We start from the raw sequence: 18,431 nt of genomic DNA, 5'->3' as shown, positions 1-18,431 counted from the left end.
ATTTGAAAACAGAAAACATGAAATCTAGAAAGTTTTAGTATTTATATGCTTTTTCTCTCCTAAGTATTGTAGAAATTACCCAATTTATGTTATAAAATCCTTATGGAAGTCACTACTCAGTAAAGACATAGAGAACTTTGGAGTACACCTGCCAACAAAGCATTATTAGTCTATTGGTAAGAAAGTGATAATTATTTTCTTCAAATAAATCAAAATCTGAATATATTATTTTTCTTTATCTTTAAGAAATATGAGTCATACAGGTTCATGCATTTATGTATATGACATGTATGTTCTACTATGTAATTTTTCAAAATAACACAATTGAAACTTCTGAGCAATATCTACAACTGATATGAGTCTTCCCCCTCCACCACAACAAAGAGAAAATTTATTACAACAGGAATATATTTTTGTTTAGGCATGCCTCATGTCGTTAGTTTTCATTAATTTGTGATCCCATTTTGTAGCCAAGTTTGCCTGCTTAACATGTTTGAAATAATATAGTTGTCAAAAGAATACAACTTGGTGCATGCAATGACAAGCTGCTGGGGTTTTCCCCAGGTCACGGGTTCTGGTAAGTTCCAGGCCTCACAATAAGTTGATGGGGTTTGATTCCTGGTTCTGTCACTTTGGGAAACTGTCAGTTGGGGAACTTTGAACATATTTCTTACCCTCCCTGAATCTTAGTCTTTTTGTTGACAAAATGGTGGTCAGCCTTATACTCAAAGACTGCTTTAAAGACAATGTTTATGAAAAATTGTAGCCAAAAGCCTAGTCCATAGAGACATACAATACATGAGGGTCCCTGTCTCCTTTGTTCCTTTTCCCTCCAGTCTTGTGATTCCACTTTTGCCCAACCATACATACGTCAGTCTGACTACTTGGTTCTTGATATAGTTCTTCTTCCAGGCTGAATCTATAAATATCTCATCCACCTGTTATATAACAAGAGGGAAGCTACGTGTTAGTAATATCTTTTATAATAAGAATATGTCTTTGATTAATGTTAAAGCAATGGAAAATTTTTTAACAGAACTAATATCATTATTTAAATTGGTGGATCTTAGCCTTCACAGTGCAACAGAATCATTTGCTGAATTAAAAAAAATTGTGGCCGGGCGCAGTGGCTCACGCCTGTAATCCCAGCACTTTGGGAGGCCAAGGCGGGCGGATCATGAGGGCAGGAGATCGAGACCATCCTGGCTAATACGGTGAAACCCCGTCTCTACTAAAAATACAAAAAATTAGCCGGGCGTTGTGGTACGCGCCTGTAGTCCCAGCTACTTGGAGGCTGAGGCAGGAGAATGGCGTGAACCTGGGAGGCGGAGCGTGCAGTGAGCCAAGATGGCGCCACTGCACTCCAGCCTGGCCGAACCGAGACTCCGTCTCGAAAAAAAAAATTTATGGATGCCAGAGACCCTCTCCAATAATTTTGATTTTGATTGGTCTAGAGGGGACGTAGGCACTCATATTTTTAAAAAAACCTACCCAAGTAATTCTACTGTTCTAGAGCAGGTTTCTGGAGTAGAAGGTATCTTGCTAAAACACGATAGAAGGAGTAGCAGGGAGATACAGAGCAGAGATGGGATATTCAGGGAGGCTTTGAGTGGTGACAAAGAAAACCCTGCCTCAGTCCTGGATTTGAGCCTATGCTACTGCTCACAAACTGGGCAAACTTGGCAAAGTTACTGAATCAATTTGAGCCTCAGTTTTCGAACCTATAAAACAAAGATATTGGTCTGCTACTCATAAGGCTATGAAGGTTAAACACATATAAAATGCTGGGTAAGATTTGATAGTTAATTGCTGATGGTCCTCTAGCCTCCATCCTGGCATTATAGGTCTTAGCTCTGCAGGTCTTCACTTATAACAGGTAAGGAGGAGGCATTAGGGATTTAGGAGAGAGCCAAACTTTTAAAATTGTTGTTGATTGTGGACCCTAGGGTAAATCAGGGAGGAAAAAAGGATTAGGTGGTATTCCAGTATTAGCTCAAATTTGTTACTCAGTTTATGTCACCAAAGTCGGAGAAGCAAAGCCACTGCTTTTAGTTCATATGCCTGGCTTTAATCTACTGCCACAGTATTGTGATGCTGTGGTCTATCACACCTGGCATTTGGCTTGCAGTATCCCCTAGCACTCCCTTCGTAGAAATAGTGTCATCTCAATGTGGGATGGGGAACTACAGTTCATGTTGGACAGAGGAACCAAATGTGCACACAAAATATCCTAAATTCTCAAGGAATGAGAAGAAAAACCAACTGTCATGACTGAAACACACACACACACACACACACAAAAATATAGGGAAAACTGTTTCAGGGATCAAGAAACAAGTTATAACTTCCTTAGGACACTCAGGAATTCATAAATACTTCATCAGGAACTGAATTATTTGATTTCTTCTTTAACTCTTATTCCGTAAAATAAGAAATATTTTCATTCCTATTAGAAATCTGTGACTCAGAGGCAGTATGTGAATTTCCCTGGCATCATGCAGATACTAGTAAGCTGGGACTGAAACCCAGGTCTTCTATCTGTAGGGTGCTCCTCTTCCCACTCAGTCACACAACCACCCTGTTAAATGTGATGTAAATTTTACTTCAGTTTCTTTCATAGAACACATAGTAATAAGTTATCAAATAATTTATTAGCCTAAAGTATAAAACTTGTAGAGATATAGATTTGGTAATAGCCTTAAACTTAAGATCAAAGATAGCATTTAGAAAATAAATTGCTAGTATCCAAAATATGTCTTTATTGGTACTTAAAGAAAGAAAGCCTAAATGGGCTGAGGTGGTGTGGGGCTTATATGCTAGAAACAAAATTCTTTTGGAAGACATGTTTTTGAAAGGGTGACTTTGTTATAATAATTTCTCTCTCATCACCCACAGCCAGCTCTACTACTCAGTATGGAGGCAGAGGAGTCCCCCCTCTACAAAAAAAAAAAGGCAAACAAAATGGAACAGGGAGAAAAGTGATACAATTTAGAAGGAAGAAAAGTAAATAGCAGTTAGGTATTTAAAGAAGTTTGTTTTGTAATTACCCTCTGAATAAGTTCAATCACAATTGATTCCTGGCCATTTGTAACTTGTTGGTGAAGGCATTGGATTAAGTTTTTGACTCTGGATAACATCATCAATCTGGCAAGGTGCCTGCTATGAATATCTAAACCAAGCATCAATTTTATCTTTGAATGGTTAGGTTGCCTGGGAAGATAGGAGCTGAAAAAATAACATAAGAAGAATCTAGGCAGAAGAAAGTTTGGTGATCACAATAATAAAAAGGATTCTTCTTTATAAAATTCTAGGACCCTCTCTCTAGAAAAGTCTCATTTACTAGATCTGAGGAGGGCTTGGAATCTTTAGGTGATACAGGTAGTGTGAGGACAACGCCTTGAGAAATGGGGTAGAGGGACTGGTAAAAAAAATTCTTATAAAATGAATTTACAACAGGAGGAAAATCAGAAAAAACATGAACATAAGTTTTATTGTTGAATGGAGCTTATGTATAAACTAGCTTTCTAAAGACCTGGAAATTGTTTCCATGGCAGATGATGGCTTTCATTATTAGAAGCATTCTTTCCGCCAACGTTCTGGCATTCCAAGTTCCCAGAAGTTTCAGAGAAACTTATACATTTAAAGCTGTGTGCCAGCTTGTTATAAATCTATATCTATGCAACCTAATAGCATTAGCAGTTTGTAAATCTATCCTACCTCCTTCTTTAGGGCATTTCTAGAATTTTGTACTTGGAGTTTGTCTCCTAGCATTGAACAGAAGACCCTCTTTCAGGGTAGTATCTCTTTCTGCTTGATGATTTTGACATGCTAGAAATTACACTGAGATTAAGTTCCAAGAGGGCAATTGAAGATTAGTTGGGTGTTTAATGAAAGAGTGAGGGAGAGGCTGTCAACTCAAACAAACAGACTCGCCCAGCCATTCAGCTCTCATTCCTGAATTAACTCTGTTTATACATGTTGCCTGCTTTTCTCTGCAGATGCTTCCTGGCTGGCTCCCCTTACAGCAGTCTATGTATTCACTTAGGGAGTGTTTTGTGGCTAACACTGCAAACCGCAGGTACATATGTCACCAAAGACTGGCATATGGAATGTAAATGAAATATAAAAGCTGTTTTTTCCAACATAACACCAGGTGAGCTCCTTAGCATTAAAGAAACCAAAACTATGCTGTGAAAAAAACTTTACATCCTATTGCTTTCTCCTCATTATAACATGAGTAATATGCAAAGGATATTATGTAAGAGGGCTTTTAAAAAACACTTTTCGCCTTAAATAAAGCTTCACTGAAGTTTCATTGCCACAAGGATTGAACTCAAGGTAGAAATAGAGAATTTGAGCTTTGGAGCCTCTGTTCACAATGTCAGACATTCAAGGTCCTCTCCCTCTGTGACAAACCTGCCCGGCCCCATCTTCAACACCACCAGTTCTTTCAGGCGTGGCCCTCATTTTCCTGCATACTCGCCCCTCTCAGGCTGTTCCTTTGGTCTGTAGCAACCTTCTCATTCTGCAAGTTCTATGTTCCTGAATCACAACTATCCTTCAAGGTCAATCTCAGATAATACCTTCTTTGGGGATATTCATTAATCTCAAACTAATCTGTCTTCCTTCTGTCTCAATTTTTCTAATTCCTCTTACGCCTTCTATTCTTTAATGTAGACATTCATTATATATTTATGCAATATATTCACTATATATTTATTCAAATATATAGTCTCTTTTGTTAAATGGCAAACCCTTTATGCATAGAGCTGGCAATTTATCTTTTCATACTCTAGAAAATAGCATAGTGATTTGCATGTGTTGGTTTGAAGTATATTTTTGTTGAATAAACAAATTAATAAAAAGGTGAGAATTTATTTATCAGAAAGTTTTGCATTTACCAGGAAAATTTTACAAGACTTTTTAAAGTGTTTGCTTTACATCAGGTTGAGATCAATGCTCCTAGAAAAAAAAGAAAATTGCACATGAATTATTGGAAGGGATTTTTTTTCCCTGTTTGTGGACATTTTCAGGTAATTGATTATTTGTGGAAGGCTCCTCCTTGGTAAGACTGTAATAATTATAATAGTAGGAATCACTGTTGTCTGCCATATATGCACCAAGCACAGACGTCATTGTGTTTGAACTCATTTGCTTTCAAATCAACCCTCTAAGGTGAGTACTATGATTATCCACATTTCATAGAAGAGGAAGTGACTTGCCCAAGTTGACACAGCAGTGAGCCACAGAGCTCACTGAAACAAGGGCCATGTAGCTTCAGAGCCTGTTAATGCCTTCATAGTGCCTGCCTCAAGATGAGCATGCAGGTAGGTTCTCACTAAGACCTCCTACCCACTGATGGACAGCAAGCAGTTTGTAAGTGGATCAGAAACTGTTGCACCCCTCTCCAAAGGCAGCCTATTTTCTTTACTCCCCAAAAATAAGAACCATAACCTTGGTAGTTTTTACTGCAATCCTTTAAAATTTGTGTCATATCCATATAAAACTCCAGGTGTTTTTTTGATCCAAGAAGTCAGCTATGAACCATTCTCTCAGGCCTGGATAGAGGTTAGTCAACCAGAGCACTGAGTGATGTTCACAGAATTTTGAGGCTTATTAGCCTTCTTGGGGTCAGGTCTAACTGACCAGTGTCATACATGCTGTGTGGGTGTGGAGGATGCCATGAAACTGTGACTTTCAGATCACCCTAAACAAAGAGGTAATCAGATCATCAAATGGGATGTGATACTTTGTGATGCCATCAGTCATTTCTTTGATTGCACCGGTCCTTCTTCAATGTTTCTTTGTGGAATGTCAGAAGGAAATGGACAGACATCTGTGACTAATCACATGTAACAAGTAGCAATATATGAGATATCCATATCCCAAATTGGTTTACATTTCTGAAATTATGAGGCAAAATATTTATAGAATTTAAAAGTTTGCAATTTAGGATTTTAAAGAATAAAGTATTAACTTTCGGTGTACCACAAAAACCTAGATCTTTGAATTGCTTTTTTAAAAGAGGAAAATATCTCATTTGGATCTATTTAAAGCTGTACTAAAAATATTTAAAACCAGGATACCCAAAGCAAGGGAAGGTCATTATTTAGAAAGTTCATGTCCTCTCCAGATTTGTTGTCTTCTAAATCTCTCAATTTGATTCGTTTATGAGAGAGAATCATTTTTCTTAGCCTTTTATAGTGCCTAACCTGACATCATGCTGTATTTGCTGAATGATGAATGATGAACTACATAGATCCTCCTGTGAAGACTATGCTGTATTTGTAACTTTATCAGGAAATTTAGAAATAGTTCATATTACTTCTTTTCTCAAAAAACTTCCCTCAAAAAGCATACTCATTCACATCTTTCTTCCAACTGTAGATTGTTCACACTAGATATACATACCTACGTCAATATATCCATCAGTTTCCTTCATCTCTCTCTATTACAGTTCCTTCTACCTTTGCCTTCCTCACCAAAAACTGATACAGGGAAATGAGAACGAGACTATTTTTCTATAGTAAGTGTATCTAATGTATCTGTCAAGAAAAAGTGAGCTAGCACAGCATAGAGGATTTATAATCTTTATGGATTTAAAAAATTAAATGAGAGAAGAATTGATTTAGATTTTAATAATTTTCTCTTCTATCTTAGCTGAGTCCTTTCCTGACAGTAGAACAATTTAGTGGAAAGAGCACATGTATGGAGTTACCTAGATGACTTCAAATCTCCCCTCCATCATTTTCCAGCTATGGACCTTAATTTCAGAAGCTTGGTTCTCTTACCTGTAAAGAGGAGATAACAGTGCCTTCCTTGTGGTGTTACATCCATGTTGCTGCAAAGGACATGATTTCATTTTTTTTTATGGCTACATAGTATTCCATGGTGTGTATATATATATATACATATGTATATACATATATATATACATATGTATATACATATATATATTATATATATATATATAAAATATATATGTATATAGATACCACAATTTGTTTGTCCAATCCACCACTGATGGGCATCTAGGTTGATTCCACATCTTTGATATTGTGAATACTGTGGTAATTAATGTGACAGTGCATCTGTCTTTTTGGGAGAAAAGTTTATTCTCCTTTGGGTATACACCCAGGAAGAGGATTGCTGGATTGAGTAGTAGTTCTATTTGGTACTTTGAGAAGTCTCCAAACTGCTTTCCACAGTGGCTGAACCAATTTACATTTCCAACAGTATTGAAGCATTCTCTTTCTTCCACAGTCTCATCAGCATCTGTTATTTTTTTACTCTTTAATAATAGCCATTCTAACTGGTATGAGATAGTATCTCACTGTAGTTTTGATTTGCATTACTCTGATGATTACTGACGTGGAGCAGTTGTTCATATGTTTCTTGACTGCTTTGTATGTCTTCTTTTGAGCAGCGTCTTTTCATGTTCTTTGCCTACTTTTTAATGGGGTTATTTGGTTTATTTTGCTTGATGAGTTGTTTAAGTTCTTTACAGATTTTGGACATTAGACCTTTTCAGATGCATGGTTTGCAAATATTTTCTCCCATTTTGTAGGCTGTGTGTTTACTCTGTTGATAGTTTCTTTTATTGTACAGAAGTTCTTTAGTTTAATTAGGTCCAACTTGTCAATTTTTGTTTTTGTTGAAATTGCTTTTGATGACTTAGTCATAAATCCTGTGCCAAGACTGATGTCTACAACATATTTCCTAGGGTTCCTTCTAGGGTTCTTACATTAATTGTTTGTGGTCTTACATTTAATTCTTTACTCCATCTTGAGTTAGCTTTTGTATGTGGTGATAGTTAGGGGTCCAATTTCATCCTTCTGCTTCTGACTAGCTAGCTATTCCAGTACCATTTATTAAATAGAAAGTTCTCTCTCCATTGCTTATTTTTGTTAATTTTATCGAATATCAGATGGCTGTAGATGTGTGGCTTTATTTCTGGGTTCTCTATTCTGTTCCATTGGTTTATGTGTCTGTTTTTGTACCAGTACCATTCTGTTTTGATTACTGTAGCCTTAAATTATAGTTTGAAGTCGGGTAGTGTGATGCCTCTGGCTCTGTTCTTTTTAATTAGGAGTGCTTTGGTTATTGAGGCCTTTTTTTTTTTTTTTTTTAGTACTATATGAAGTTTACGAAAGCTTTTTCTAATTTTGTGTGGAAAATTATGTTGGTAGTTTTGTACGAATAGCATTGAATCTGTAGATTGCTCTGTGCAGTAGGGCCATTTTAACAATATTGATTCTTCCAATCCATGAGCATGGAGTGTTTTTCCATTCATTTGTGTCATCTCTGATTTCTTTCAACAATGTTTTGTAATTTTCCTTATAGAGATCTTTTACCTCCTTGGTTAAATGTATTCCTAGGTATTTCATGTGTGTGTGTATGGCTACTGTAAATGGGATTGTGTTCTTGATTTGGCTCTCAGCTTGGACATTATTGTTTAGAAATGCTACTGAATTTTCTACATTGATTTTGTATCTTGAAAATTTACAGAAGTTGTTTATCAGTTTTGGAATCTTTTTGTAAAGCCTTTAGGGTTTTCTAGGCATATAATCATATTGTCAGTAAAGAGAGAGAATTTGGCTTCCTCTTTTCCTATTTGGATGTCTTTTACTTCTTTCTCTTGCCTGATTGCTCTTTCTAGAACTTCTAGTACTATGTTGAATAGCAGTAGTGAGAGTGAACATTCTTGTATTGTTCCTGTTCTTAAGGAGAGTGCCTCCAGCTTTTGCCCATTCAGTGTGATGATGGCTGTGGGTTTGTCAAAGATGGCATTTATTATTTTGAAGTATGTTTCTTTGATGCCTAGCCTGTTAAGAGTTTTTATTATGAAGGGATGTTTAATTTTATCTAAGATTTTTCCACATCTATTGAGATGATTGTATGATTTTAATTTTTAATTTTTTAATTTTTTTGAGATGGATTTTTGCGCTGTCACCCAGGCTGCAGTGCAATGGCGTGATCTCAGCTCACTGCAGCCTCTGCCTCTTGGGTTCAAGTGATTCTCCTGCCTCGGCCTTCCGAGTAGCTGGAATTACAGGCACCTGCCACCATGCCACCATGCCCGGCTAATTTTTGTATTTTTAGTACAGATGGGGTTTCACCATGTTGATCTCAAACTTCTGACCTCAGGTAATTTGCCCACCATAGTCTCCCAAAGTGTTGGGATTACAGATGTGAGCCACTGTGCCTGTATAATTGTATGGTTTTTGTTTTTAATTCGGTTTATGTGGTAAATCACATTTATTGATTTACATATGTTGAACCAGTCTTGCATCACAGAAATAAAGACTACTTGATTTTGGAAAATTCACTCTTTGATGTGCTGCTGGATTTGGTTTGCTGGTATTTGGTTGAGGATTTTTATATCTATGTTCATCAGGGATATTGGCCTGTAATTTTTCTTTTTTCATTGTGTCTTTGTCAGGTTTTGGCACCAGGGTAATGCTGACTTCATAGAATGATTTAGGAAGAAGACTCTTCTCAATTTTTTGGAATAACTTCATTAGAATTGGTCCTAGCTATTTCTTGTATGTCTGGTAGAATTTGGCTGTAAATCCTTCTAGTTTGGGCCTTTTTTTCCTTTTGGTTGGTAGGTTTTTTAAATTATTGATTTAATTATGAACTCAATATTGGTCTGTTCAGGGTTTCAATTTCTTTCCTATTAAATCTTGGAAGATTGTGTTTTTCCAGGAATGTACCCATTTCCTCTAGATTTTCTAGTTTATCTACATAGAAGTGTTCATAATAGTCTCACATGATCTTTTGTATTTCTGTGGGATTGGTTGTAATGTTACCTCTGTCATTTCTGATTGTGCTTATTTGTATCTTCTCTCTCTTTTTTTCTTTGTTAATCTAGCTAGCAGTCCAGACTGGTTTTGGCTGACTCACAGAGGACGCATAGTAAGGGTTTCGTGTCCTCAGCTTCACCTTTTAACATCAAATGGCTGAAAACTCCACCCTTGGATCATGCTAATGCCACCATTTTTTGAACATGCAAAACAGTAAGAGGCATAAAGCTCAATTGCACATGGTCATGTTTCTCCTTTCATAAGTATTTGTGACTTCCACTAGAACTTATTGAACATGTATACTTAGCCAGCTCATTCAGCATAAATTCCTGGCTTATCCTTCCCTCCCTCGAAGTGCATGCTCTCAGCTTCTGCTGGATGCCATGCTTGTCTGCCTGCAGGATGACCAGCCTACAGTAATCAGACATCAGTAATGTCTGATTAATGGACTCTTCTCTGAAGGATGATATGAGAGATGAGATATATCTGCTCCACTATCTCAGGGAACAGGGATGGATTATAGCAGTATCTAAATATGAACTCATTTTACTTTTGCATCTCAATTTGCATTCAAATCAGTAAAGCCCAAAGAGAGGAAGAACAGGACCTGCCACCTGTCTTCCTTGGTTGTCTAATTAGCACCCATGTAGGACAGAAAGAAGAATCTGGTTGTATTCATCGGGATTTAGCAACAATAAACAGGTGTGGCTCAGGATGAGGCATAAACTCTTCCCGTAATTCTTCTAAAGCTAACCTGGTGGGAGATGGGAGGAGAAAAACACCTGTCTTATTTAAACAGAGTTAAAATAATATAAAGCCTTTTCTGACCATGGGAATCTTTGTCTGGTTTTGAAGTTTTTCTGTACTTACTGTGCTCAACATATAATTTAGCCCTTAATTACATCATGTCATGATACTCAGTTCCATGTGTGTTACTCACATCTCTCCAAAAAGATTGGAAGCAGTTTGAGGAGACAGATCATGTTTCCTCTTCTGCAAGACCCAGGTGCCAAGAAATGCATGCAATGAGCTCAATAATCACATCACATGTTAGGAAAAGCCAAGATATTTTAGCTATTTATATTTAAAAACTGGCTCACTATATGAATTAAAAAACTGAATCTACCTAACCTCTCATCCAAAGGTGGATTCCACATGTACTAGAGACCTAATGTAAAAGATAAAACTATAAGGTTAATAAATAACATAGTAAAATATTTTTATGTCTTAGAAGGGAAGGAGGACTTCTTAAAGAAAAGCTTCAAAATACAATCATAAGGCAAAACAGTGAAAAAATGATTACCTCAGTTACAGATTTCTGTTTTGTAAAGAACAACATGGTCAATATTAGTAGAAGACAGAATGGATAAGTGCAGTGTCTACAACCAACACACTATCAATATCTAGAAAATGTAAAGAACTTCTGCAAAGCAATACAAATAAGGTAAAAAAGGAAGTCTAACAGAAAAATAGGCAAAGAATATGTACAGGCAATTTATAGAAATGAAAGTCCAAAAAGTTAGTAATTATACATAACAATGCACAAACTCATTAGTAATTAGAACATGCAAAGTAAATCACAGATAAAATACTACTTTATACTTATTAGTGTGGCAAATTCAGAAAGTCAAATAATTTGAAGTGCTGTGGACTGAATGTTTATGTTCCCCTGAAGTTTATATTTTGAGATCCTAACTCTCAAAGTGATGATAGAGGAGATGGGGCCTTTGGAGGATAGTTAGGTCATGAGGGTGGAGTTCTCATGAAAGTCATTCGTGTCCTTACAAAAGAAAGTTCTCTTATGGCTTCTGCCATGAGGGACACAGCAAGGTGGTGTTCTATGAACCAGGAAGCAAGCCCTCACCAGACATCTGCTAGATCCTTGATCATCTTCATCTTGGAACCTTCAGCCTCCAGAACTATGAGAAATAAGTGTTCATTGTTTAAGATACCCAGCCTATGGGATTTTTTTGTTGTAGTAGCCTAAACATACTAAGATACTAAGTGTTGGTTAGACGTGGGGACATGAAATCCTCATGCACTGTAGATGGGAGTGCACACTGATTCAGCCATTTTGAAGAGCAAACCTGCGCCAAATGGTCAAATTAAGTATATGTGCATTCAATGACCTAGTAATTCTGCTTCCAGAAGTACTTGCATGGTCTATAAGGGGGTAAGTAGGAGTCTGTTTAGTGTGGCATTTCTTGGCATGACAGGCAGGTAAAGTATAGTAGATACACACTATGAATTAGCAGTTAACAGCAATAAACTAAAGGTATATATAGTAACATAGATCTTTTTAAAAGTTCTCAGTAAAAAGAGGTGAAACAAAAGTGATTTATAACACAAAATGTAAGTTAAAAGCATGTGCATGCAAAACAGCAAAACATATTTTTGTAAGAATGAATACAAACAAAAGAATACCTCATGAAACAGAATGGTTGCCTGCAAGGGGGAGGGTAAGCGCTTATGCTATGGTGATAAAGGAGGATAAATAAATAATGCAGGTACCCATGATGATAATATGTCCTTATTTAACTTAGTCTTAGCCTTTGAAGGAACACATGCTTAGCTGAAACTTAAAAGTCCATTTTTAAATAGAGTTTCTGTTCATCATGCACTTCTGCATTTCTCTCACTTCTTTTAGAGCCTTTGCATTCTTGTCCATTTACTTCAGTGAAGACAGAATTGCTTGGTTAACTTACAACAACAACAGTAACCATAGTGTTGGCCATAAAACATCAATTAAACAAATTTCAAAAATTCCCAGTAAATTGTAACATTTTCCATCATTCAAATAATGTGTTTATCTTTTTAACTAAGGCAAGTTAAGAGTTTTCTTTTTTTACATTGAGGAGGTTATGTGGAGTCACTTAGGACTGGAGGAGTAGAGGAGGTATTTGGGTGTATAGGTGCAGGCTCCAAGTTCATCCTAGCATAACTCAAGAATTGATTGCAAATGCTCTTTTATAAGATGCTCTGCATGTGAAAGAATGAAGAATCTATATCAATCTGTAGACATTAACTATTGGTTGGGAAAGATGAAACCACAAAATTAAAAAATTGTGCATGATTTAATGTTAACTGAAAATAGAGATTATAAAGTCTACGATATTATTGTAAATATGATGCCATTAGGTATACTATGGACAAAGAGCAAATGATCACAGGAAGAAATGATAAATGATTTGAGAAAGAAAGTGTCTTAAAAATGGTTCTTTGACTAAAACAAACCAACACATTTGTCCCTTCTTTCTTTTTAAAATAACTCTCTGCTTCTGTGCTTCCTTGTCAGAAAAATTAATTTGAACCTAGTTATCGAGTGAGAGTTCATGGGCATTCTGAGTGGAATGATTATGTAACTGAGTGTGCTTTTTTCTTTTTGGGAGCAGTCTTGCACTTTAGCTTTAACAAAATTATTAGCATTTGACTTGATTACTACAAAATAAGTCTGAGTTTTTGTCTTTATCAATACACTTACAAGATGAATGTAAATTCTGAAAATACTCAAAATCTTAAAATGCAGTCTTACAAAAAAGTGTGTGGACTTATAAAAACTAGTTTTGGTATGATTAGGCTTTTCTTCTGGGGAAACTTAGTGGAATTGGGGAAGAAATGGGCTAGGATATCTTGGCCTCAATTCTCTTACCTTTAAATAAGGTAGTTGAGTTAGAAAGAGGGGCTTATTAGAATCACCCATTTGTTAGACATGCAGATTCCCTTACTCCCCTCTCCCCACCTACCCATCTCATCAGACTCTGATTAAGCAGGTCTGAGATGCGGCCTAGCAATCTGCAAGATGATTCTAATGTGGGTGGTCTGAAAATCATGTTTTTAGAAATGGAGAAATGATCCACAAAATCCCTTCCACTTACATTATTCTGTGATAAAAAGAAGTTTACCTGACTCACCAAATTTTCGGTCGTCTCTCGTAAGTCCTTAAGTTGATATGTGTTGCTTTGTCCAAAATTGTTATTGATTTGTGGATCTAAAATTTTAAAGGAGCCATGATAGTACTCCATTTTTTGGTCTGTAATGGAAATGAAAAATAGGAAACTAAATGGTTTGGACAAAGATTTCAGAACCCAATTATAGTGGGGCCAATATAAAGTCTTGAATATGTCCCTGAGCTCCTTCATATTTGAATTTTGTTTTAAAAAATTAATGTTTTATATTAATTATAATAGCTGCCATTTATTGAGTTTCTACAATATGCCAGACACAGTCCTGTGCAGTTTTCATGAATTAGCTCATTTAATCCTCACACCAGCTCTCTAAGATTGGTATCATCTTCATTTTACAGATAAGAAAAGTAAGGCACAGAGGCGTTAAGTAACTTGTTCTATAACTAGTAGGTGGCCTGTCCAAGCTTTAAATCCAGTCTAGCTGTAGAGCTTGAACATTTCATTGCTACATTGCTCCTTGCTGAGTTGAAATGTGTACCACCATACGCTCTAGTGGAAGTAGAGATAAGTGAATGTCCTTGTGAATTTTGATTTGTAACAAGACTGTCAGGCACACTAAGAAAAACTTGAAAAGAAAGTGTAGAGAGGAGCTGTCTTGAGATTGAAGACGAGACTAGTGTGCAACAGGGATAAATCTATTAGGAAATATAAGAAAGGAAAGTAGTTGGGACTCCTAAGGAATTTGGTAATCTGAGGAGTAAGGCCCAGAGTGGGTAAGACAGCTACAGAGTTAAAGATAGAGAATGGAATAAACACAAGACAACCTAAATCCTTGAGAAGCCTGGCTCAGGGAAGAGGCAGTGGGTTTCCAGACTACAAATCAAGGAAAGAAACAGGGATATCAGGAAGGCGTATGTCTTAAGTGGGAAATCTCTGACCTTGTAATATCTTTTTGGACATCCTGATTACTTATCCATGTAAGTCATACTGTTGTCAAACCTTACTCTCATTGGGCTTTTATGCAACCACATAAACAGACCTGAGAATCTTTTGCCAACGGTATAAACTACAGCTGGAGTTGTCATATAAGGCCTAGGACTATGATCTTAAGCCCTTTAAGGCTCCAGATAGAGTCTTTGCTCCCCCATTTAGTCTGTGGAAGGTGACGACAGATAAGACCATTAAAGTGAGCAGCCTGAGTTATTTATCACATACATTCATGTGAGAGTGACATTGTAGAGATTTGTCAAAAAATATAAATGGCTTGTATTCTCAGAAAGAGACTCAATATGAAAAAAGAATCTTGAAACGCATTATTTGTGTAATTACAAGTATATTTATTGATAAAAATATACTCCCTGAATATTTTTTTGGCAAGAGTAAATTTTTTTTCCTCTAAAAATAAATGATAATATTGTGTCATACTATAGGTTTTCAATCATTTTAAAATTCCTTATTTTATTAGACAAGTGCTTTTCTTTTGCCTTAGAAATGTTGGACAGAAAATGATGGTTCATGAGTAAAAGAGCCAATTTTAATAACTAATTTATCATACCTTTACATTTTAATATATAATAAGTGATGAGTTGTTTATTATAATTACTAGTAAGTTTCAGACGATTACAATTTTTGATCTTTTTGTGTAGATTCTCACACAAATCTAGATTGAGAGTTCTAAGGAAATTGGAAATCTGTCTACTTTGATTAAGCTGTATCCTGAGTATCTAGAAAAGTAGTCACATATAATAAGCATTTAGTACTTGCTTATTGATGAAATGACTGAAACAATTAAACATACTCTGTGGAAATTTGCAGGTAAATGTGCAATTTTTTAGATGAAATTACATTTACATATATGTAAATGAAGCTTTGCTGAAAAATAAAATCATATAGAGTGAAATCCTTAATTTTACTTACGAAATACTAGGAGGTGAACCAGGAGACCTATGGTCACTGCCACCACTGTCAGGGACAACACAATGAGAACGGCAATCATCCATGGCTTCAGATACCTTCTTTGGGTGCCAAATCCTACCGTCCTGCAAAAAGGAAGGGCCCACTGGTTACTCTCAGATAGTAATGTTGCAGGTTTTCAGCTCTCCTTAGACAAGTTCAAGCTGCTGTAGCCTGCCTTTCCCTGCAAAAAGTTGTTGGTCTTTAATTTTGTTCAACGTCATCTTGGCCTGAGGAGATGTGTTTAAAAAAAAAAAATCAGGATCTGGGAATCCTAATGTTGCTCCTGGTTTCTATTCTACAGGCATTTGATGGCCTCTTTGTGGCAGTCAGGAATGGTTTCTCTTAGCAGCATGGTCCAAGGTGGCACATATGCTTGAAAAGGGACCATTCCGCCTTTCTACAGCACTTTATTATCTCTTTCATCTATCTATCACTTTAGAGTTTACGAAGTGATTTTAAATCTATATTATTTTTATCTTTTATCTTTTATTTTTAACTATTATGAAAATGTTCAGACATAAAAAATTACTAAGAATATTATAATTGAACGTCCATATATATATATATATATATATATATATATATATATATATAAAATGTTATTACATCAATTGTTAACACTTTTGCCATATTTGGCTCATTTGTTTTTTTCTGCTGCTCTATTTTAATGGGAAATAAGACATCATGTCTTTTTACCAAATCATTATTATAAACAATTAGGATATGTCCAACATAACCATGATACTATTAACACTCCTAAAAAATTAATAATATATCTGCCATATCATCTAATGCCCAGTCCATCTTCAATTTCCCTCCATGGTTTCATTATAATTGCAAATGGTTTGTAAAAGCCAGGACATAATCAAGGACCGTGTAGTGCACTTGGTTGTTATGCCTTTTTAATCTCTTTTAATCTAAAAGAGTCCTGCTTCTTTTTGAGTTTTTAATGACATTGACCGTTGAAGAGATCAAGCTAATCGTCCTTTAGAACATCTTACTTTCTGGACTTGTCTGAATGCTTTCCTGTGGTATTATTTAACTTGTTCTTCTATATCCCTCATTTCCTATAAATTGGATTACCTTTAGATTTTCTTTAGATCTAAAGTCTTGATTAGATTTTGGTTAAATTCATTTGGCAAGAATGAATGAGAATGAATGAGAATGAATGAGAAAGAATGAAAAGGTGGTGCTGTGTATTTTATATTACATCACACCAGGAATAAAAATTTTTCCACAATTTTGGAGGAAAAAATAACTCTGCTGTTCTTCTGGCACCTATGACCAGCAACAGCACTTATCACATTGAATCAAATATTAGTTTGCGTGTATGTTCACTTACAGATAGCTTCTCAATGGGCTACATTAATCTTGTTCATCTTTTTACCACTAAGACCCAATAAGGCACCTGGTACAGAGTAGGAATCATAAAAATCTGTGAGAGTCAGGCAGGAATGATACTAACATTACACAGGAAATAACAGGAGATGAGAGGGAGGATATCTGTTTAAGGGCCCAGGTCAACTAACTCCTGTGCTTGTTCTCTAAAACTTGCTATCATAGTGAATTTTACTTATCCATTTTATCGGAGTTCATCTCTTTATGTGTATATATTGATAGTCTAAATTTTTTTTGGAAAGAGAGGATATTTTTCATAGTTTCTTCACAGGATCGGTTGATTTATAAAAAGTTTTTCTTTTGACTACAAAACAGGGGTTTTTTTGGTTGTTTTTATGTGGTTTTTTTTGCTTGCTTGTTTGTTTTTTTGAGACAGAGTCTCGCTCTGTCACCCAGGCTGGAGTGCAGTGGCGCGATCTCGGCTCACTGCAAGCTCCGCCTCCCGGGTTCACGCCATTCTCCCGCCTCAGCCTCCCGAGTAGCTGGAACTACAGGTGCCCGCCACCACGCTCCGCTAATTTTTTGTATTTTTAGTACAGACGGGGTTTCACCGTGTTAGCCAGGATGGTCTCCATCTCCTGACCTCGTGATCCGCCCACCTCAACCTCCCAAAGTGCTGGGATTACAAGCGTGAGCCACCGCGGCCAGCCTTATGAAACTTTTTTAAATATATGAATGCCAGGATAAAAGGTAAAACTGTTTGGACCTAAAATAGTTAAGAAGATAATAGTTTGGCATAAGTAATAAAATTAATCAAGAATCCTAGTGGAATGTAAGAGAACTGAATTCTATTAAGTAAATATTGACCATGTGCGCACTGACTGATTAAAAATAATCTAGAGAACTGGCTGTGGAAAGGCAGCAGGTCCTCTGATAGACACGAGCTAACATGCTTGAATAGAACAACAAACAGAAGTCCCATGGGACGTGACATTATTTAACATCTTAAATGGCTTAAAACATATATTCATAAGTGAAGGAGAAGTTAAAGACTGTTTAGTGTAATTGAATTACTTTCCAAATGAGGAAAATGAAGTCCAGTGATGATTAAGTAATTTCTCCCGTATAATAGAACTACTAGTTATCTCAAACTCAGGTCTTCTAACTTCTAGGACACAAATTTATTCTCAGTGCCTCTCGATTGATTTCATTCAAATTATTGAATAAATTTATCATTTATGTATTAATCTATTCATTCAGTCATACATGTTCAATTTGTTCAACCCTTCATTTTCTCATAGAAGCTTATCAATATGCCTTCAAGTCATTTGAAAAGAAAAAAAGACCAAAGGAGAAAAGTTAAAACTCAAGGAAATTTATAAGCTTTCAATCCATTTTCCAATTAGAGTACGGTTCCTCTGAGTAA

At 36.1% G+C, this 18,431-nt stretch overlaps 1 protein-coding gene across 2 annotated transcripts in view; it reads right to left on the bottom strand.

The window, feature by feature from the left end:
- TMPRSS11A (transmembrane serine protease 11A) overlaps window positions 1-18,431 on the bottom strand; it is a 64,730-nt gene that overhangs the window by 26,768 nt on the left and 19,531 nt on the right. Inside the window, exons 2-4 of one of the 2 annotated variants that reach the window (XM_028848176.2) lie at window positions 15,629-15,750; window positions 13,709-13,836; window positions 871-938 (exon numbers count right to left, since the gene is read on the bottom strand). In XM_028848176.2, coding sequence (XP_028704009.2) covers window positions 871-938; window positions 13,709-13,836; window positions 15,629-15,750 — 318 coding nt within the window. The remainder of the gene's footprint in view (window positions 1-870; window positions 939-13,708; window positions 13,837-15,628; window positions 15,751-18,431) is intronic. The other variant, XM_028848177.2, reaches the window with a different exon arrangement.

This window comes from Macaca mulatta, chromosome 5, assembly GCF_049350105.2.
Source record: "Macaca mulatta isolate MMU2019108-1 chromosome 5, T2T-MMU8v2.0, whole genome shotgun sequence".
NCBI lineage: Eukaryota > Metazoa > Chordata > Mammalia > Primates > Cercopithecidae > Macaca > Macaca mulatta.
This window is presented reverse-complemented; position numbering and strand designations above follow the sequence as displayed.